This window comes from Cetorhinus maximus, chromosome 14 (genome assembly GCF_964194155.1).
Source record: "Cetorhinus maximus chromosome 14, sCetMax3.hap1.1, whole genome shotgun sequence".
NCBI lineage: Eukaryota > Metazoa > Chordata > Chondrichthyes > Lamniformes > Cetorhinidae > Cetorhinus > Cetorhinus maximus.
The window spans coordinates 40,128,223-40,149,901 of record NC_135892.1 but is presented as its reverse complement, the minus strand read 5'-3'; the positions used below and the strand labels follow the sequence as shown (position 1 = coordinate 40,149,901).

General features: G+C 45.2%; 1 protein-coding gene across 2 annotated transcripts in view; it reads left to right on the top strand.

Annotated features, from left to right (window-relative positions):
- ezrb (ezrin b) overlaps positions 1–21,679 on the top strand; it is a 139,167-nt gene that overhangs the window by 7,205 nt on the left and 110,283 nt on the right. The window contains exons 1-2 of one of the 2 annotated variants that reach the window (XM_078556833.1): positions 14,385–14,506; positions 15,226–15,313. In XM_078556833.1, coding sequence (XP_078412959.1) covers positions 15,302–15,313 — 12 coding nt within the window. In that variant the 5' untranslated portion in view covers positions 14,385–14,506; positions 15,226–15,301. Of the gene's footprint in view, positions 1–14,384; positions 14,507–15,225; positions 15,314–21,679 lie in introns of those variants that run through there. The other variant, XM_078556834.1, reaches the window with a different exon arrangement.

Sequence of the window (21,679 nt, the reverse complement as noted above, 5' to 3'; positions counted from 1 at the left end):
GGAGAAATTGCTTCCTAGGTGGGGGAAGTGGTCAACCTTCTGTTGGCCGATGGTGATGAGAAGGGCTTGTTGCTATCCACTCATCATTGTCTTGGTCTCCTCACAGCTGATGCGTCAACCAACCTTGGCATCACTGTTCTCAAGACTGGTGGTTATGTCTTGGAGTGTACGCATTTCTAGCCACATAACTCACCCAGCAACACACCCTGACACTCAAGAGTCACCCCTAACATCTTTATACTGCACCTCACCCACACACACACATTTTCCAATCATGGTGGCTGTGCACACACCTCTACACACCTACAGCTATTCAGCTGTTGCGGGCACATCGCTCAGGAACACACTGACGCACAGTCATTAACAGTCTGCCCTTTCTTTTGCAGGAGATGGTAGCACCAAACAAGCAGGAAAGCCAGAAGACCGGCAAAGGATCACCAGTGTGTACCATATAGAAGATGCACTGCAGAAACTCACCTAGGCTCCTTCAACATCATCTTTCAAATCATATCATCTAGAAGGACAAGGGCAGTGGATGCATGGAAAGACAACCACCTGCAAGTTACTTCCAAGTCACACACCATCCTGACTTGGAATTATATTGCTGTTCCTTCACTGTTGCTGGGTCATAATCTTGGAACTCCCATCCGAACAGCAGTGCTTGTGTACTTGCACCACATGGCATTTTCTTTATTCTTTCATGGGATGTGGGCATCGCTGGCAAGGCCAACATTTGTTGCCCATTTCTAATTGCCCTTGAACTGACCTTGCTAGGTCATTTTAGAGGGCAGTTAAGAGTCAACCACATTCCAGAACCACATGTTCTGGAGTCACATAGAACCATAGAAAAGTTACAGCACAGAAGGAGGCCATTCAGCCCATCTTGTCCATGCCAGCCCGAGGACACCCAGGTGCTCTTTCTAATCCCACCTTCCTGCACCCGACCCATAGCCCTGCAGCTTACAGCACTTAAGGTGCAGATCCAGGTACTTTTTAAAAGAGTTTAGAGTTTCTGCCTCTACCACCAACTTGGGCAGCGAATTCCAGACACCCACTACCCTCTGCATAAAAAAGTTCTTCCTCATGCACCCCCTACACATTCTGCCACTTATCTTGAATCTATGTCCCCTGTTTCTAGAATTCTCCACCAAGGGAAACAATTTTATCCTGTCCACTCTATCTATTCCCCTCATAATTTTGTACACCTCAATCAAATCACCTCTCAGCCTTCTTTGTTCTAAGGAAAATAACCCCAACCTATCCAATCTCTCCTCGTAGCTACATTTTTCTAACCCTGGCAACATTCTTGTAAACCTCCTCTGCACTCTCTCCAGAGCTATTACGTCCTTCCTGTAATGTGGTGACCAGAACTGCACACAATACTCCAGTTGTGGCCTCACCAGTGTTTTATATAATTCCAACATTATGTCCTTACTTTTATATTCTATACCTCTGCCAATGAAGGAGAGCATTCCATATTTACAACCTTCTTTACAACCTTGTCTACTTGAACTGTTGCCTTCAGGGTCCTGTGTACTTGTACGCCAAGATCTCTTACTTCATCTACCCCTCTTAGTATATTCCCATTTATTGTGTAATCCCTGTAACTGTTTGACCTCCCTAAATGTATGACCTCACACTTCTCTATGTTAAAATCCATCTGTCACTTTACTGCCCACTCCACCAACCCATTTATATCATTTTGGAGATTATGGCTATCCTCTACACTATCCACTACTCGGCCAATCTTTGTGCCATCTGCAACTTTCTCAATCATGCCCCCACGTTCACGTCCAAATCGTTAATATATAACACAAACAGCAAGGGTCCCAACACCGAGCCCTGTGGAACACCAGTTGAGACAACTTTCCATTCGCAAGGGCATCCATCGACCATTACCTTTTGTTTCCTGTTACAAAGCCAACCTTTTATCCAGTTTGCCACATTACCCTGAATTCCATGGGCTTTTACTTTCCTGACCAATCTGCCATGTGGGACCTTGTCAAATGCCTTGCTAAAATCCATGTACACAACATCCACTGCACTACCTTCATCAACCCTTCTTGTCACTTCCTCAAAGAATTCAATCAAATTTGTGAGGCAAGACCTTCCTTTAAGATATCCATGCTGACCATCCCTGACTTGTCCATGCCTTTCCACATGACAGATAATCCTATCTCTCCGGATTGATTCTACTAATTTGCTCACCACCGATATAAGACTAACTGACTTATAATTGTTTGGCATTTCCTTTGATTCCTTTTTATCAATGAAACTATGTTTGCATTTCTCCAGTCCTTCGGTACCTCCCCTGTATCTAGTGAAGATTGGAAAATCATCCTCAGAGCATCTGCTATCTCCTCCCTGACTTCCTTCAGCAGCCTCGGAAACAATCCATCTGGCCCTGGTGACTTATCAACTTTCAAGAATTTCAACCCTTCGAGTACTTCCTCTCTCTTTATGACTATCCCGTCCAATATCTCGCAGTGTTTATCCTGGACTACTATATCTACAGCCTCCCTTTATTTTGTAAACACGGAGACAAAATATTCATTCAAAACCCTTCCCACAGCCTCTGCATCTACACACAAGTTTCTATCTTCATCTCTGAATGGTCCCACTTTTTCCTTAATTAACCTTTTAGCATTAATGTATTGGTAAAACATCTTTGGGTTATCTTTAACTTTACTTGCTAATATTTTTTCATGCTCTCTCTTTGACTTCCTTATTTCCTTTTTTACTTCGTCCCTGCATTTCCTATATTCGTCTAGGCTATCTGCAGTGCTTAGTTCTTTGTGCCTATCGTACGCTTTCTTTTTCTGTTTGACCTTCCCCTGCATTCCTCTAGACAACGAGAGGGGTCTAGATTTTGGCAGTACCACTCTTATTTTTGTAGGGGACATGTCTGCTTTGTACAATTAGGATTTCGCTTTTTAATGGTTCCCACTGGTTTTCCACTGTTTTATCCTCCAGCAATGCTGTCCAGTCCACCTCAGCCCTTCTCATTTCTGCAAAATTTGCCTTCCCCCAGTTCAAGACTTTTACTCTTGCCTTATCTCTGTCCTTTTCCATGGTAATGCTAAATCTAACTGAATTGTGATCACTGTCCCCGATATGGTCGCCAACTGTCACTTCACCCACTTGGCCTTCTTCATTTCCCAAGACTAGGTCTAGAATTGCATGTCCTCTCATTGGGTTTGTCACTAATTGGTTGAAAATATTTTCCTAGACACATTGCATGAATTTTTCTCCCTCAGTGCCCCTTATATTGTTTGAATTCCAGTTGATATTAGGATAGTTGAAGTCTCCTACTATTATTGCCCTCTTGTTCTTACAAGCAGAAATTTGCCTACAAATTTTTTCTTCTATCTCCCTTTCACTATTTGTGGGTCTGTAGTATACTCCCAGTAGTGTGACTGCCCCTTTTTTATTTCTAAGCTCAATCCATAAAGCCTCATTTGTTGAACCATTTAGTATATCATCCCTTCTCACAACTGGAATTGATTCTTTAACCATTAGTGCTACCCCCCTCCTTTTTTTATCTCCTACTCTATCGTGTCTGAAGACTCTATAACCAGGGATATTAAGCTGCCAGTTTTGTCCCTCCTTTAGCCAGGTCTCCATTATAGCAATGACATCCTGCTGCCATGTGCCCTTAACTCATCTACCTTGTTTGTAATACTCCTTGCATTGAAGTATAAACAGTTTATCCCCATCAATTTCCCCTGCTGGACACTTTTTAAATTTTGCTTCTCCTGTAACTCCATATCTATCACAACGTCCCTAGCTAATGTTCTACCTCCATTTTTCTGATCTGAATCTGACCGATCTGATCCTACTCCTGAGATCCCATCCCCCTGCCACACTAGTTTAAATACTCCCCAACAGAACTAGCAAAAGCCCCCACAAGGACACTGGTCCCAGCTCTGCCTGGGTGCAGCCCGTCCGGTTTGTACAGGTCCCACCTTCACCAGAACACTCAAGACTCCACCGTGTCTCAAGAATCTGAATCCCTCCTGGCTACATCATCTCTCCAGCCATGTGTTCATTTGGTCTATCCTCTTATTCCTGCTCTCGCTAGCACGTGGAGCTGGGAGTAATCCTGAGATTACTACATTTGAGGTCCTGCATTTTAATTTATCTCCTAACTCCCTGTACTGAGCTTGCAGGTCCTCATCCCTTAGTTTACCTATGTCGTTGGTACCAATGTGTACCACGACCACTGGCTGTTTACCTTCCCTCCTCAGAATGTCCTGCAGCCGCTCCGTGACATCTTGGGCCCTGGCATCAGAGAGGCAACATACCATCCTTGATTCACGTTTGCGGCCACAGAAGCGTCTGTCTGTGCCCCTAACTATTGAATCCCCTATCACTATAGCCCTGCCACTTGTTTTCCTCCCGCCTCTCTGAGCAGCAGAGCCACCCATGATGCTGTGAACTTGGCTGTTGCTGCTTTCCCCTGAGAGGCCAACCCCCTCAACAGAATCCAAAGTGGTGTATCTGTTAGAGAGGGGGATGACCACTATCTTCCTGTTCCTGATGGTCACCCATTCCCTTTCTGCCTGTGTAATCTTCGCCTGCGGTGTGACCACCTCGCTAAACGTGCTATCCAGACTTGCTCAGCATCGCGGATGCTCCACAATGAGTCCACCCGCAGCCCAGCTCTGAAATCTGAGGTAAGGATGGCAGATTTCCTTCCTTCAAGAAGGCAGCTCGATACCATCTACTTCAAGGGCAATTAGGGATGAGCAACAAATGTTATTCTATCCCAATGATGCTTATATCCTATGAAAGAATTTTTTAAAAATCACCTGCATGTCCTCAACCTCCTTGTGGAAATGTTTCAACAAATCATCAGGACCAATGTCACAGAACCACAATAGCACTTGGCACTGCTGAAGCTATTGATGATGATGGTAAGATTTTGTCATATGTATCTTCTCCACTCACTCCAAACCCCTATCCAGAAATGGAAACTGCAGATGGTGTGACCACTGAAGTCCTGCTTTCCTCCCTTTCCTCACCTGAACCCACCTCTCATGCTTTCAGATAGCTAAGAACTGATGTTGCTCAGTCTGTATTGAGCCATGAGGAAGAGGTAGAGTAGCTCTAAAATAGCGAAGAGGTGTTACTGACAATTGACCTTACACCCACAGCCACCAGCTCAGATACTGGCACTGTGTGAAGATGAGAGATTAGTGTTGAGTTGGAATCAGGATGTGGTGAGTCGCCAAGCATGAATGGGCTGCAGCCAGGACAGGGGAATAACACAGATTTGTTGTGTGTTCCCTGAAGACAAGGCCACAGAGAAGATCTGCTACAGGGATGAGGATCTCATTGGGTGGTCTACAGGAAAATGCCAATGGTGATGGTGTTTGGTGCATTGATAGGCCTGCCAGGTAGCCTCCAGTCCATGGCAAGGAGCATGTCGGAATCTGACCTCAATGTGGCACAGGGTATGGTGCAGAGCCTGGAGCCCATCCATTCCAATGTGGAAGTGACAAGCAACTCCATCTCAGTACTGCCAGACTGACTCATGTTAGAGCATCCGTTGTCTCAACTTCCACTGCTGCACATGTGGCAGGCCCCCACGTTCTCACTGCTGCGATGGAAACTCAGAAGGGGATCGGATGGCTGTCTGCTTGTATGCTCAGACTGCTCCCATGAAGGCTTAGACTGCTGGCATGCAGGCACAGACTGCTGCCATGTAGGCATATCTGCTGCCATGCAGACACAGACTGATGACATGCAGGCACTGACTACTGCCAAGTAGGCATATCTGCTGCCATGTAGGCATATCTGCTGCCATGCAGGCACAGACTGCTGCCATGTAGGCATATCTGCTGCCATGCAGACACAGACTGATGACATGCAGGCACTGACTACTGCCAAGTAGGCATATCTGCTGCCATGTAGGCATATCTGCTGCCATGCAGGCACAGACTGCTGCCATGTAGGCATATCTGCTGCCATGCAGACACAGACTGATGACATGCAGGCACTGACTACTGCCAAGTAGGCATATCTGCTGCCATGTAGGCATATCTGCTGCCATGCAGGCACAGACTGCTGCCATGTAGGCATATCTGCTGCCATGTAGGCACAAACTGCTGCAATGTAGGCATATCTGCTGCCATATAGGCACAAACTGCTGCCATGCAGCGACAGACATCTGCCATGTAGCCGCAGGCTGCTGCCATTCAGGCATATCTGCTGTCATGCAGGCACAGACTGCTGCCATGTAGGCATATCTGCTGCCATGCAGGCACAGACTGCTGCCATGTAGGCACAGACTGCTGCCATGTAGGCATATCTGCTGCCATGTAGGCACAAACTGCTGCCATGTAGGCATATCTGCTGCCATGTAGGCACAAACTGCTGCTGTGTAGGCACAAACTGCTGCCATGCAGCGACAGACAGCTGCCATGCAGCCACAGGCTGCTGCCATTCAGGCATATCTGCTGTCATGCAGGCACAGACTGCTGCCATGTAGGCATATCTGCTGCCATGCAGGCACAGACTGCTGCCATGCAGGCAATGACTGCTGCCAAGTCGGCATATCTGCTGACTTGTAGGCTTATCTGCTGCCATGCAGGCACAGACTGCTGCCATGTAGGCATATCTGCTGCCATGCAGGCACAGACTGCTGCCATGTAGGCATATCTGCCACCATGTAGGCACAAACTGCTGCCATGCAGCGACAGACAGCTGCCATGTAGCCGCAGGCTGCTGCCATGTAGGCATATCTGCTGCCATGCAGGCACAGACTGCTGCCATGCAGGCATATCTGCTGTCATGCAGGCACAGACTGCTGCCATGTAGGCATATCTGCTGCCATGCAGGCACAGACTGCTGCCATGCAGGCACTGACTGCTGCCAAGTCGGCATATCTGCTGCCTTGTAGGCTTATCTGCTGCCATGCAGGCACAGACTGCTGCCATGTAGGCATATCTGCTGTCATGTAGGCACAAACTGCTGCCATGTAGGCATATCTGCTGCCATGCAGGCACAGACTGCTGCCATGTAGGCATATCTGCCACCATGTAGGCACAAAATGCTGCCATGCAGCGACAGACAGCTGCCATGCAGCTGCAGGCTGCTGCCATGTAGGCATATCTGCTGCCATGCAGGCACAGACTGCTGCTATGTAGGCATATCTGCTGCCATGCAGGCACAAACTGCTGCCATATAGGCATATCTGCTGCCATGCAGGCACAGACTGCTGCCATGTAGGCATATCTGCTGCCATGTAGGCACAAACTGCTGCCATGTAGGCCTATCTGCTGCCATGTAGGCACAGACTGCTGCCATGCAGCGACAGACAGCTGCCATGTAGCCACAGGCTGCTGCCATGCAGGCACAGACTGCTGCCATGTAGGCATATCTGCTGCCATGCAGGCACAAACTGCTGCCATATAGGCATATCTGCTGCCATGCAGGCACAGACTGCTGCCATGTAGGCATATCTGCTGCCATGTAGGCACAAGCTGCTGCCATGTAGGCATATCTGCTGCCATGTAGGCACAGACTGCTGCCATGCAGCGACAGACAGCTGCCATGTAGCCACAGGCTACTGCCATGCAGGCACAGACTGCTGCCATGTAGGCATATCTGCTGCCATGCAGGCACAGACTGTTGCCATGCAGCGACAGACAGCTGCCATGTAGCCACAGGCTGCTGCCATGCAGGCACAGACTGCTGCCATGTAGGCATATCTGCCACCATGTAGGCACAAACTGCTGCCATGCAGCGACAGACAGCTGCCATGTAGCCGCAGGCTGCTGCCATTCAGGCATATCTGCTGCCATGCAGGCACAGACTGCTGCCATGCAGGCATATCTGCTGCCATGCAGGCACAGACTGCTGCCATGTAGGCATATCTGCTGCCATGCAGGCACAGACTGCTGCCATGCAGGCACTGACTGCTGCCAAGTCAGCATATCTGCTGCCTTGTAGGCTTATCTGCTGCCATGCAGGCACAGACTGCTGCCATGTAGGCATATCTGCTGCCATGTAGGCACAAACTGCTGCCATGTAGGCATATCTGCTGCCATGTAGGCACAAACTGCTGCCATGCAGCGACAGACAGCTGCCATGTAGCCACAGGCTGCTGCCATGCAGGCACAGACTGCTGCTATGTAGGCATATCTGCTGCCATGCAGGCACAGACTGCTGCCATGTAGGCATATCTGCTGCCATGCAGGCACAGACTGCTGCCATGTAGGCATATCTGCTGCCAGGTAGGCACAAACTGCTGCCATGTAGGCATATCTGCTGCCATTTAGGCACAGACTGCTGCCATGCAGCGACAAACAGCTGCCATGTAGCTACAGGCTGCTGCCATGCAGGCACAGACTGCTGCCATGTAGGCATATCTGCTGCCATGCAGGCACAGACTGCTGCCATGCAGCGACAGACAGCTGCCATGTAGCCACAGGCTGCTGCCATGCAGGCACAGACTGCTGCCATGTAGGCATATCTGCCACCATGTAGGCACAAACTGCTGCCATGCAGCGACAGACAGCTGCCATGTAGCCGCAGGCTGCTGCCATGCAGGCATATCTGCTGCCATGCAGGCACAGACTGCTGCCATGTAGGAATATCTGCTGCCATGCAGGCACAGACTGCTGCCATGTAGACATATCTGCTGCCATGCAGGCACAGACTGCTGCCATGTAGGCACATCTGCTGCCATGCAGGCACAGACTGCTGCCATGTAGGCACAGTCAGATGCCACGTAGGCTCAATGTGCTGCCATGTATGCAAAGGCTGTTGCCATGTAGGCATGGACTGCTGCCACATTGGCACAGACTCCTGCCATATTGGCAAATACTGCTGCCATGTGGGAACAGACAGCAGGCATGTAGGCACAGACTGCTGCCAAATTGACACAGGCTGTTGCCATGCAAGCACAGATAGATGCCATGCAGGCACAGACTGCGACCATGTAGGCACAGACTGCAGCTATGTAGGCACAGAATATTGCCATGTAGGCACAGACTGTTGCCATGCAGCACACACTGCTGCCATGTAGGCACAGGTTGCCACCATGTAGTCACAGACTGTTGCCATGCAGGCACAGACTGTTTCCATGTAGGCACAGACTGTTGCCATGCAGGCACAGAATGTTTCCATGTAGGCACAGACTGTTGCCATGCAGGCACAGTATATTGCCATGTGGGCACAGACTGTTGCCATGCAGGCACAGAATATTGCCATGTAGGCACAGACTGCTGCCAAATTGACACAAGCTGTTGCCATGCAAGCACAGATAGATGCCATGCAGGCACAGACTGCAGCCATGTAGGCACAGAATATTGCCATGCAGGCACAGTCAGATGCCATGTAGGCACAGACTGCAGCCATGTAGGCACAGACTGCTGCCATGCAGGCACAGTCAGATGCCATGTAGGCACAGACTGCTGTCATGTAGGCACAGTCAGATGCCATGTAGGCACAGACTGCTGTCATATCCGCACAATCTGCTGGAATATAAGCACAGAGTGCTGACATGTAGGCACAGGTTGCTGCCATCATGGTTACATGTCTCCGTACTCAACAGGGATGCAGACTCTCATGACCATCTAGCAATCTGTGCTCCTGCAGATAACTAGTGTTGCTGAGATCCTGCTCCAGGGAGTGGCATTGGAACCATGGGGCAGGAACATGCTACTGTCTCTGGATAACAGCATTTGTGCTCCTACCACTGTTGCTAGTGCCCGTGCTGTCACCTCACATCCAGCCAGTCCAGACTTCTGTCACGCGTGCTGAAGTGGTCCCATTGAAAGCATCAACACCTGAAACCTCTGAAGGGCATCTTCCAAGGGCATCTGCAGTCTCTCCAGAGACAGTCAGCAGCCTTTCACCAGCCAAGTTGCAGCCACTGGGGCTGCACTGTTTTTCTAATCTTCCTGCCAAAGTGAACAAGTTCACATGAAAACCTCCATCTACCAAATTTTTGCCCTCTGATTTAATCTATTGCAAATCCACATGTAGACTCTTTATGTCCTCTTGACATCTTACTTTCCTGTGTCACGGGGAGGAGAATGGCAGCTTGCATAGAAGCTGTAAGGCATTTTGATATCTCTTGTATTTCTGTTTGTAAGTAAAATGTCATCAGGTTGTGGTGTGGACCAGTGTGTGGAGCTCACTGGATGATAGGAACATGGAGTGCAAAGGACATCAGGATGAAGGAAGGAGAATTCTAATTGAATTCTCACAGGGGCTTATATTAGACTTTTTAAAATAAAGACAGTTCAACTGAACAGGGACACACACACATACAGGCATGTCAGGACATGTCATTAAGGTGGTGGCCCAGACCAATTACACTTAGGCACTCTCTACAATGACTATCATAGAGACAGTGGCCTCACTGGATATGTGTAAATGGCTTTCTTCATACCTTATCATGATGCAGGTTGTGATTAAACTCAAAATACTTACCTTAACCAGCAGTCGTAGATCAGGAACTCCAATTCCATGCGGGCCTCAAAACTTCGGCATACGCGCTAGCTGGGAAATGGCTGCACATGCACAGTTTGTGTTTTTTCCCGTTCTTTAGGCCGGGAACTGGCACTGCACACCTGCGCATAAGAAAAGAAGCAAAGAAGTGAAATGGCGTGAAACTGCAGGTCAAGGAACCTGAACCGCAGTGCCATTACTGAGGAAGATATCCCAAGGAGCAGGACATGGAGAAGGGGACAGGAAGAGGTCCCAGAAGATAGGACCAGGTAGGGGCAAAGACAGGAATCAGAAAGAGGTCCCAGAAAGAAGTCCCAGTTAAGGGACAAAAACAGGGATCAGAGAGAGGCCCCAGAAGTCTAATTGAAAGAAAGGAGCAGAGCAATAGGCTCCAAGTTAAAGATAGAGCTAAAAGGAGCACACTTGAAGTGAAGCAGGCTTGACAGAAGCCCTGAAGATCGGAGGAGGCAGCCGAAGGTTGGTGATTCCTTGCTGCGGGATTTTTGGATCAGTGGTGTTCTGCTTGGCATGGCCAAGGATCTGAAATTGTGCTTGGAAGTTGAAGTTTGAATGTACGTGGAGGTCCAAAAGAAAGGAATCTCAGAAGGCAAGATTGAAACCCTGCGATAAAGGACATGTCCCTAACTCCCCTGTAACCATCAATGCGTGCCAACCGTGAGGCAGGCCAGTACATGGTACAGTATTGAGACTAAACTAGTCTCAATAAATAACAATGGTGCACACATAAATAGAGTGAAACCAATGTAATGTGAAACATTCACTAGTGCAATTTAAATGTGAAAAAACACCCATGCCACCTTTGAGCCCTCAATAAGTCTTATGTTAATGGAATGGAGTTGGGCAGGAAAGTTGTGACCATGATGCAGAGCCTTCTGTTGATGTTTTTTATAGCCTGCCCACATCTACAGCATTGTCAGCTGCGGGGGGGGGGGGGGGGGGGGGGGGGTGTAGGGGTGGTGCAGGTTAGGGGGTGGTTTCATCACTGAACGGCTTCCCCGGCCACAGAATTGTATGTGTCTCCCACCTGCAAGCCACCTGCATGTTAAATTTGAATGGTAATTGCTTGGGAAATGGGAAAGGCAAGAGAGCACACTTCCAGTTCTGCTGTCGGGAGCAGTGTGCCACTAATAAAATTCATTCCAAGGTGACTGTGGCAGCCGGTGGGCTTGTAGTGAATATTGTTTGATAGCTGATCCCCAGAAATTGAGATGGAAAATTCGAAGGAAGGGAAATGTTGGAAACAAGCCACATGAAAGTGAAAAAATGGGTGAAAATTGGAAACAAAGTTAATAAAATTTTTCAGTACAGGGCAAGTGCAGGAAACAACAACTGGAAAAAGGGGTGAGAGAGAGGAGGAGGGTGGAAATGAAGAATGCTACACAAATCTCACAAAAAGGTAAGACTCATAGTAACACTTTTTATTTGGAGGAAGTGAGTGGACTTAAAGGAGGAGTTGTTCAGTCTGAGAACAAGGTCAGCAAGTGGAGGAGGGTGGTGGTGGATGGAGATTGGTTGGGCCTCCATTCAAGGAAGAAGCAGAGAGCCTTCACTGTCCTGGTGGAGGTAGAGGTGTAGAAGGATTGAACATCTGAGGTGAAGAGGAATAAAAAAAAATTCTGGGAATACTCAGCAGGTCAGGCAGCAACTGTGGAGAGAAACGGATTAATGTTTCAGGTCAATGACCTTTCATCAGAACTAAACAAAGATAGAAATGTAAGAATGTTTAAGCCATTAGAAGTGAGGAGGGGCAGGAAGAATGAAAGGGAAGGTCTGTGATAGGATTGAAGGCAGGAGAGGTTAACAAAAGATTTCATTATACAAAAGCCAACGGGAAGGGTAATGAATATAATAGAGACAAAGGTTGTGTTCAGATGAGTTGTGAATGGCTACACAGCAGCCATCTGAATGCACCAAGAAGGCACAAAGAAAGAAACGACCAGAAAAAAAACTGCACGGGAAAAAACAGCAAGAAAAGAAACACATAGAACAAGATGGAGGCAGAGTTATGATCTAAAATTGTTGAACACAATGTTGAGTCCAGAAGGCTATAAAAGTGCCAAGGCAAAAGCTGACATGCTCTGTTGCATTTCACTGAAACACTGTCATGGACAGGAAAGTCAGAGTGGGAGGAAGGTGGGGAATTAAAATGACAAGTGACAGTAAGCTTGGGATCATGCTTGCGGACTGAGCTGAGGCATTCCGCAAAGCTGTCACTAAGTCTACATTTGGTCTCCCCAGTGTAGAGGAGACCACATTATGCGCAACAAATACTGTATAAGGAGACATGCTGTTGAAGCTTTTCATCTTGCACTCATCAGGACAAATGCAAGAATGCCAAATTTCATAGGTAACAACATTTTATACTGCAAAAGAAAAGGGTGTTGACTGGTTGGTAAGTCGCCTCTAATTGATCAAGACATTGCCATGGGGAATGCACCAGAGCCAACTTTCCAACAGGCATGTCTATATAACAGGGCCCTGTTCTTTGCAAACAGAAGGAAAATGGGCACACTTGCATCTGTTTCAGCTAAATAAAATAAGTGACAGCCATTCATTGACTCATTCCTCAGGCAAAGCCTTGCCCAATCAGGGTCAAACTGCCTGGTTTAAATTTCAAACAATGCTTGGCAATTAACTGTCAGTCACCATCACTGGTGCATTCTCCATGGCAACACCGCTTGCCAACCAATCGGCACTCGCTTCACATACAGTATAAATTGTTATTTTTCCCTTGTATTGGTATTCTTGAGAAGTGTCCTGATGAGTGCAAGACAAAAAGCTTAGACATGTCTCTTTTCTCAGCAATGCTCAAGTTCGAAACTACCAAGTGCCTATTTGAATACTGTATACTAAATTGAAAGAAGTACAAGTAAATCGCTGTTTCACTTGAAAGGAGTGTTTGGGACCTTGGAAGGTGAGTGGGAAGGTGAAAGGAAAGGTGAAAGGAGGCTGGTGGGGTAGAAGATGAGAATGAAGGGGGCCCTTTCATGGTTCTGGGGGAGAGAGGAAGGGGTGAGAGCAGGAGTGCAAGAAACAGACTGGACATGGTAGAGGGCCGTGTCAACCACTTTAGGTGGGACGCCTTGGTTGAGGAGAAAACATATCAGAAGCATTAAAAGAAAAATACTGCAGATGCTGGAAATCTGAAATAAAAAAGAAAATACTTTTAAAACTCAGCAGGTCTGGCAGAATCTGTGGAGAGAGAAACAGAATTGACGTTTGAAGTCCGTATGACTGAAGGAGAGTCATACATTCTCTCTCCACAGATGCTGCCGGACCTGCTGAGTTTTCCCAGCATTTTCTGTTTTTATATCACAAGCACTGGCAGCATTTTTAAGTTTCCCAGAGCTATAGTGGGAGAGGAGAAAAATCCTCTGTGGAAAACCCATCCAAATCAGGAATATTTGTGCCTGGCAATGGCACATGTTTGTTCAGCCACCTAGCATCAGTTTGAAGAGTAGAGCTCACTCCATTCTGCCTTTGGACACTCATTAACATAAGACTCAGGGATAACACATCAGACAGGCATGGGTTCAGTCTCCATTCCAGGCAAGGACCCATGCTGATATTTCAGTGCAGGAGTGAGGGAACATTTCCCTCTCAGAGGTGTCCTTTTCTTTTAATATGACATTAAACCGATGAGCCCTCATCTGAACATGGTTCCATCGTATTACTTGAACAGAAAATAAATTCTACCAGTGGCCTGGCCAATATTTGTCCATCAGCCAACATAACAAATGCAGATAATGCGGTCATTTTCCATTGTGGGAGCCCCCTATACCGAAATTGACTGCCTTTCCGTACAACAGTCCAAAGATGCTACATAAATGAAAGTTGGTTCTTACTTCATGCTGGTAGTATTGCAAGCGGATGGAAGGCAGCGTCACTGTGAAGGGAGCGGCAGCTTTAAGGGGGAGTGGCAGCAGGAATGAGGCAGGTAGGGACGGACAGAATCGGGGGAAGCAGGTAAGACGGGAACAGCCATATTGGTGACGGCAAGGAGCAGGCAACTTGAGTTCAGGTGAGGAGTGTGGGGGAGGCAGACTTGAGCAGTAATGGAAGGCTGAGGATTAGCGCTCACAGCCCGGCGTGTCTGCTTCAATCTCTGCTGAGATTGCACTGCTTTTTCTAACTGAGTTTGCAGTGCGAGTAAAGCGACGGAGGGAAACATCAAGCGTAACTTTTTAATCGAAGATTTTTTTCTTAAATTAAACTAATTTAAATTAAGATAACAAATTTTTAAAAACGCATTGAAAGTGAGTATTAAAAAGTATTTAAAATGTGAATTAAAAACGTTTTATTTTTGCACTTAAATATAACGAAGTTGATTTGAGGTAAATATGAGTCAGTGGCAGTGTGTGTGTGGAATCCACCTGAATGAAGCTATTGAAGTTGGGTTTCTGAGACACTAAACCGTCCGAGGCCCGGTTCAACCTCCCGAAGCTCGGGGAATACTGCTGGAAACAGCCCGGGGGGGACCTGGGACTGGAGCCCAGGACCTTCTGTGCCCCGTATAATCCCGCTCCCTGTCTCCACTTCCTCCCCGCCCTCCCTGGAGGTATTTACCAAGTGGGCGGCACTCGCTGCCCTTCAGTGGATTCTGTGGCTGCGCCTTGTTTTCCAGCTGAACTCTCTAACCGTGAATCGAGTATAGATTGTAGCACTGCCCACCCGGAGAGGAGAGAGGCACCCCCTCTACACTCACCCATCTCCTTACCCCGCCTTTCATTTTTGCGGCAGGTAATTGGACTTTAAACCTCAGACTCTCGGCACTTCGCATCACTCCCAGGAGAGACGGAAGTTCAAAAAACCGAAAATGCCGAAACCGGTGAGTAGTTAAAAGTTTTATTTTTTAAAAATGTTGTAACACATTTAGTAGCTTAAGATGGTGTCTTACAAAAGGTATAGTTACTTTCCATACACGTAGAACTTGTTTGAAACGCAGAAATCATTTCCTGTGTTTAAAATATGAAGGTTCCAACCTAGTGGCAGTGAACACTTCCAACGTCAAAAGTTAGGAATGATCTACACAGGATTATTTGAAGGTAAAAAATTCTGACTGGTTCAGCAGTTTTCGAAGAGTTATGTTGAAAGAACTGAAATCTGATGCTTTGGCATTGCAGTTTGCTGCAGCTGATTAGTCAATGTGCTGAACGTGAGGTGGCTGTTGGAAAGTTAGGCCTGGCAGTATCTTGTTTCGCTTCTGGATTCGACCACTCCTAGTTAGTTTTAAGTCACTACCCTTCCAAGTTTCAGAGGTGGCGGTGTGATGGACAAAGCCTACACTTGTACCAGAATGAAGCTTTCCAAAGTTTTTAGGTGGTTACTGTGGAAACACTAGAGGGTACTATTTGGTTAATGCAGTAATGTTTTTTTACGAAAAACAGACTGCCCTTACAGTTGTGCAGGAATGTGATGAGCATAAGTTTTGCTAGGTGTTTCTTCATCCTTCAGTCATGTAAATGTTACAATGTTATTTCCCATAACAGGGATCGTTTATTTACTCACCTGGCTGCATGATTTATAGTAATGCTTTTGGACTAACCAGTTGGGTTACAAATTTTGTTTAGGGGTAAGCTTAAGTCATTGTTCTCATAGATTTTGAAATCTGAACATTTGTAATCAGTGTGGATATTCTGATTTCAAGCAGATTTAATCTCTTTTTCTTATTAACTGTTATCTGAACTATACTTTGTGAGCTCATGTTTTTATCAATTCTGGATTAAACCCTATTTTGGCCATAAATAAAATGATTCATAAGTAGGTTGGTAGTTCAGTATAATCTATGTTGACCAGCAGTGATGGTACTGTGCCTGGTTGAAAAGAGAAGCTGTTTACATCAAGGGCTAAGGGATACAGATTTAAGGCTTTGGGACATGAGGAAGAACTTCTTTACATAACAGAATCTCTCAGTGCAGAAGAGGCCCTTCGGCCCATCGAGCCTATACCGACACGTGAGAAACACTGTAACAATTGGTAATGACCTGGAACTTGCCTATGAGAGTGGTGGAAACAGATGAATGATTTCAAAATAAAATTGGATGGTCAGTTGAGGTAATAAGCTTCAAAGCCTGTGGGGATAGAGTGTGGGAATGAAACTGGTTTGCTATACAGAGAGCTGCCATGGACTCAATAGGCTCAATGGTAGCATCCTGTGCTATAATAACTCTGCGGAAGAATATCTAGCAAGATCACTTCACCACCTGTTCAGCAGTAGTGAGTTAAAAAGGGAGGGGGAGAAGAGGAATCAGCACCTTTCTTGGTTATGGAAAAAATAACTTGGCATGTGACCTCATTCCCATGACCAAGATCTTTAGCTAGTCATATGAACAGTGCCTGGAATTTTCAAAGGTAATGATTAACGTGTCATGAACTCCTGCATCTTGTACACTTTTGAGTATGTGACTGATCAACATTTATGAATTAAGGTTGAATTAATGCTTGTTGAATGTGCCAGGAAATTTAACTTGAAATTATTGTGATATTGAGAATGGGATGGTGGTTAAATTGATCAAAGATTCTCCAGTTAGTATTTAAGATGGCTACACATAGCTTTATATAAAATTACACTTTTAATTGCTGAGATCTCAAGACCTACCTTTCATTCATTTAAATACAAGTGTAATGACTTCATTAAGTTGAAATGTAATAGTGGTGAATCCATATAGCAATTTAGTAAGCCACTGTTGAGTATTGTGTTCAGTTTTTGGCTCCACACTGTAGGATAGGTGTTGAGGAAATAATAAGATTGAGAGCAGACTCATTTATGTCCTAGTGCCAGGGCATAGAAATATAAAAACAACTTGTAACACTGGAAATGTTTTCATTAGATCAGAAAAGATTTATAAAATCCTCAAGAGAGTTGTTTATAATTATGAAGGGATGAGAGGAGAGATAGAAACAGTTGTTGTGGGGACATTATAAACTTAAAAATAAGATTACAGACAGCGCAGAGGGTTGTGGCCATGGAAGGTAGTATTATGGTTTGTGATTGAAGTAGATACTACAATATAGATTAGATAGCTAGCTGAAGGATATGGCAATTGGGTGGGTACATGAGATTAGGGCTACTCATGTATATCAGCAGGACTGGGCAAAATAGCCTATTTTGTGTCACCTGCTCCCGGAAACTAAATGTGCAAAATGCTAGTCATGTGTTTCTCCAATCTGATGTGCCACTGAGTTTTCATATCTCATTAGAGCCCAGCCAGCTTAGAGATTGGTATCTTCAATTATACATGGGGCTGTCTCTTCTGAGACAGGAACAAAGTTATGCCAAAGTAAAAATCTGTCTGTGGCACACCCAATTCAGATATTCAAGTCAAAAAGCTTAAATTAATACCCTGTGTTTATGATTTAACTTGTAGCAACAGCAACATATGTTTTATAATAGCGCCTTTAAAGTAAGGAAACGTCCCAAAGTGCTTTACAGGAACATTACAAAACAAAGTGTGGCACCTAGCCACAGAAAGAGGTACTGGGTCAAATGACTAAAAGTTTGGTCAGAGAGGGGGGTTTTAAGGAGTGTCTTAACAGAGGAAAGCAAGGTAAAGAGGTAAAGGGAGGGTATTCCAGAGCTTGGTGCCTAGGCAACTGAAGGCATAGCTGCCAATGGTGAGTGACTAAAATAAGAATGTGCAAGAGGCCAGAAATAGAGCAGTGCAAATATCTGAGGGTTGAGAGGCTGGAGAAGATTACAGAGTTAGGGAGGGGCGAGGCCAATAAGAATTTCAAAACCAGGATGAGAAAAAGTAGCTTGACTGGGAGCCAATGTAGGTCAGCAAGCAAAGAGGTGATAGGGGAACGGGACTTGCCGCAAGTTAAGACACACAACGGAGTTTTGGATGACCTCACATTTATGGAAGGTAGAATGTGGGAGACCAACCAGGAGAGCATTGGAATAGTCAAAACTCGAGACAATAAAGGCATGGATGAGGGCTTCACCAGCAGATGAGCTGGGAAGGGTGAAGTTGGGTGATGATACAGAGGTGAAATAGGCAGTCTTAGTGATGGCAAGAAATTAAGAAAATCAGATGTGACACGAAGGTTGTGAACATTCTGGCTTAATCTCAGATTAAGTTGCCAAGGAATGGGATGGAGTTGGAGCGAGATCCAAAAACAATGGCTTCAGTCTTCCTCATGTGTGGAGAAAGTTTTTGCTCATCCATACTGGATGTCGGATAAGTAGTTTGATAATTTAAAGACAGTGGAGATGTTAGGAGAGGTGAGGTAGAGCTAGGTGTTGTCAGTGTGCATGTGAAAACCAGCACTGTGCTTTTGGATGATGCTGAGTGGCAATATCTGATTGTATGTAATGTTATTAACTACTTTAATTATTTGAAATTTGATTTTATATTGATAGCACTGCTGGCCTTTAGGTTTGAACTTGAATTACTTGAGTTGACTTTCATTTATATAGCACATTACGATGATAGATATCACTCCTTTTAAATACGAACTTCCTGCATCAATGAGATGGAATGAGCAGTAAATCTCTTTTTGGATGCCATCTGTCATCAAGCCTCACTGAAAAGACTTGGGTACATAATCTAGGTTGGCACTCCAGAGTAGTAGAGGGTGTGCTGCAATGTCAGCTGAGCTGTTAAACTGAACTTGCTGAGTGGATGTAAAAGATCCCAGAGCACCAATCAAGAAAGAGCAGAGAGATTTTTCCCAGTGTTGTAGATGACATTTATCTCGTAATCAGATCTGTTTTAATGATATTGGTTATTTATCCCAATGCTGTTTGTGGGACCTTGCTGTGTGCAAATTGGCTGCAGTGTTTTAGCACATTACAATAGTAACTATACTTAAGTGGCTATGCCTTTCCGTTTTTCACTTTTTCATGGGCTGTGGGCATCGTTGGCTAGGCCAGCATTTGTTGCCCATCCCTTATTGCCCTTGAAGGTGGTGGTGAGCTGCCGCCTTGAACCTCTGCAGTTTATGATGTAGGTGCACGCACAGTGCTGTTAGGATGGGAGTTCCAGGATTTTGACTCAGCAACAGTGAAGGAACATCTTGAGGTCTTGACAGGTGTTGTATAAATGAAAATAATTTCTTTTTGCTCATGTTAGTAATGTAGACATGACCTGGCAGGGAAATAAGTTTTTTTTGAATAATGCAACGTAGTCTTGGACCACTGGAGTAGCCAAATGGGTTTGGTTTAATGTTACCCACTGAAGGACAGCTATTTAATTCAGCTTCAATTTAACATCTCAACTGAAAGACAAGGTTTCTAACAATGTAGCACTCATTCGGTACTGTATAAAGGATCAGCCTGGAATAGTGCCTCAAAATACAGAAATGGGAATTGAACACCAAGCCCTCTGACTCTTTGAATTCTTCTGACCTAAGTGTGAGGGCCTATTCAGATCGTAGGTTTTCACAGAATCTCACAGTGCAGAAGAGGCGCTTCGGCCCATCGAGTCTGTACCGACACGTGAGAAACACCTGACCTACCTACCTAATCCCATTTACCAGCACTTGGCCCATAGCCTTGAATGAGTCAATAACAAATTTTTAAGTTAATAACAATTCAGTTGTTCGAGATACCTGTACAGTTACAAGTTCACCTACGAATATTTTAGAAGGGTAATCTTTTAGGGAGTTGGGGAGGTGTTGGTATTGTTACTGGACTAGTAATCCAGAAATCTAGAGTGGTGGTGCTCTGGGACCTGGGCTCGAATCCCACCATGGCAAATTTTGGAATTTGAATTCAATAAAAATCTGGAACTAAAAGTCTAATGATGACTGTGAAACCATTGTCAATTATTGTAAAAGCCCATCTGGTTCACTGATGTTCTTTTGAGGAAGGCAATCTGCTGCCCTTACCAGGTCTGGCCTACATGAGACTCCAGACCCACAGCAATGTGGTTAACTCTTAACTGCCCAGAACCTACACTACATGGACTACAGTGGTTCAAGAAGGTGGCTTACCACCACCTTCTCAAGGGCAGTTAGGGATGGGCAATAAATGCTGGCCTAGCCAGCGATGCCCATATCCCATCCCATGAATGAATATTTAAAAAATTCTAAGTTGCAAAAGTAAGTTCTCATATTTCTTTACTATTGTATTGGTTTTGAGTTCAAAAGGAGTACCTTGTTTAGATAACCTCTGCAACGGGTGGTTCTTTATGTGTGAATCATACATTGGGCGGCTTCCAGCAAGTTGATCACTGCCTTTCAACATTTTTTTTAAAGAGACCTTCATTTTATTTCTTTAACCATAATTGATGAGAGTTTGCTGTATATTAGAGAACACAGAAACAAAGTCTAAAGGCTTTAATAGCTAAATGCTGCAAATTGTCACCAAAAGCTTGAATTTAAGTCTCTACACTTCACAGCCCTGTAACTCTCATGTAGTAAAAAACTAATGAAGTTAGAAAATGGAACCAAATTGAAACTCAGTTGACGACTCCTTTTCCAGTGCTTTTGATACATTCTTAATTGCTTTTTAGATTTTAGCCATATTGTAAGGGTGATTTTCATCATCCTTTCCTCTTTCCCTTGTTGGAGAATGTAGCTATTTTTTTGCTTAAGCATCTAATCTACTTGTAATTGTAGAATGCTTTTGTGCTTTAAATAGCTAAATTGTCTATAATTGAGTTAAACATTGTAAATGGTAGGATTTTCATGCTGAGAAATGGAATCAGAATTTTGAACTGCGCAACAGAACTATGTCAGTCTCTTCAAAAATTGACCTCCAGTAACTTCATGTGGCTGTAGGTTTTCATGAACTGTCCAGAAAATCACTTTTACAATCCAATAGCTACATAATTTTGTTAACATGCACTCTCTTTTAAAAGACCCACTTGCCCAGAATATGCACAAGTGTTTTCAATCTATGAAGGGATGTTGGGATCCAGTGTGAATTATAAACCAGATACAGCTTTGAATGTTGACTTGGCTGATTATTCCTGTGAATGAGTAACTGTCTGATCACGAATCCCACCCTAAATAACTATTGTATTGGTAGGTGAATGAGATAAAGAAAAGAATGAAAGAAAAGAACTTTCACGACCACAGAATGTCCCAAACGCTTTACAGCTAATGAAATACTTTTGACATCACTGTTGTACTACAGGAAATGCAGCAGTCACTTTGCTGTTTGTGGGAGCTCGTTGTATGCAATGTGAGCATGACTAGATAATCTGTTTCAGTGATGTTGATTGAGGGATAAATATTGACTAGGACA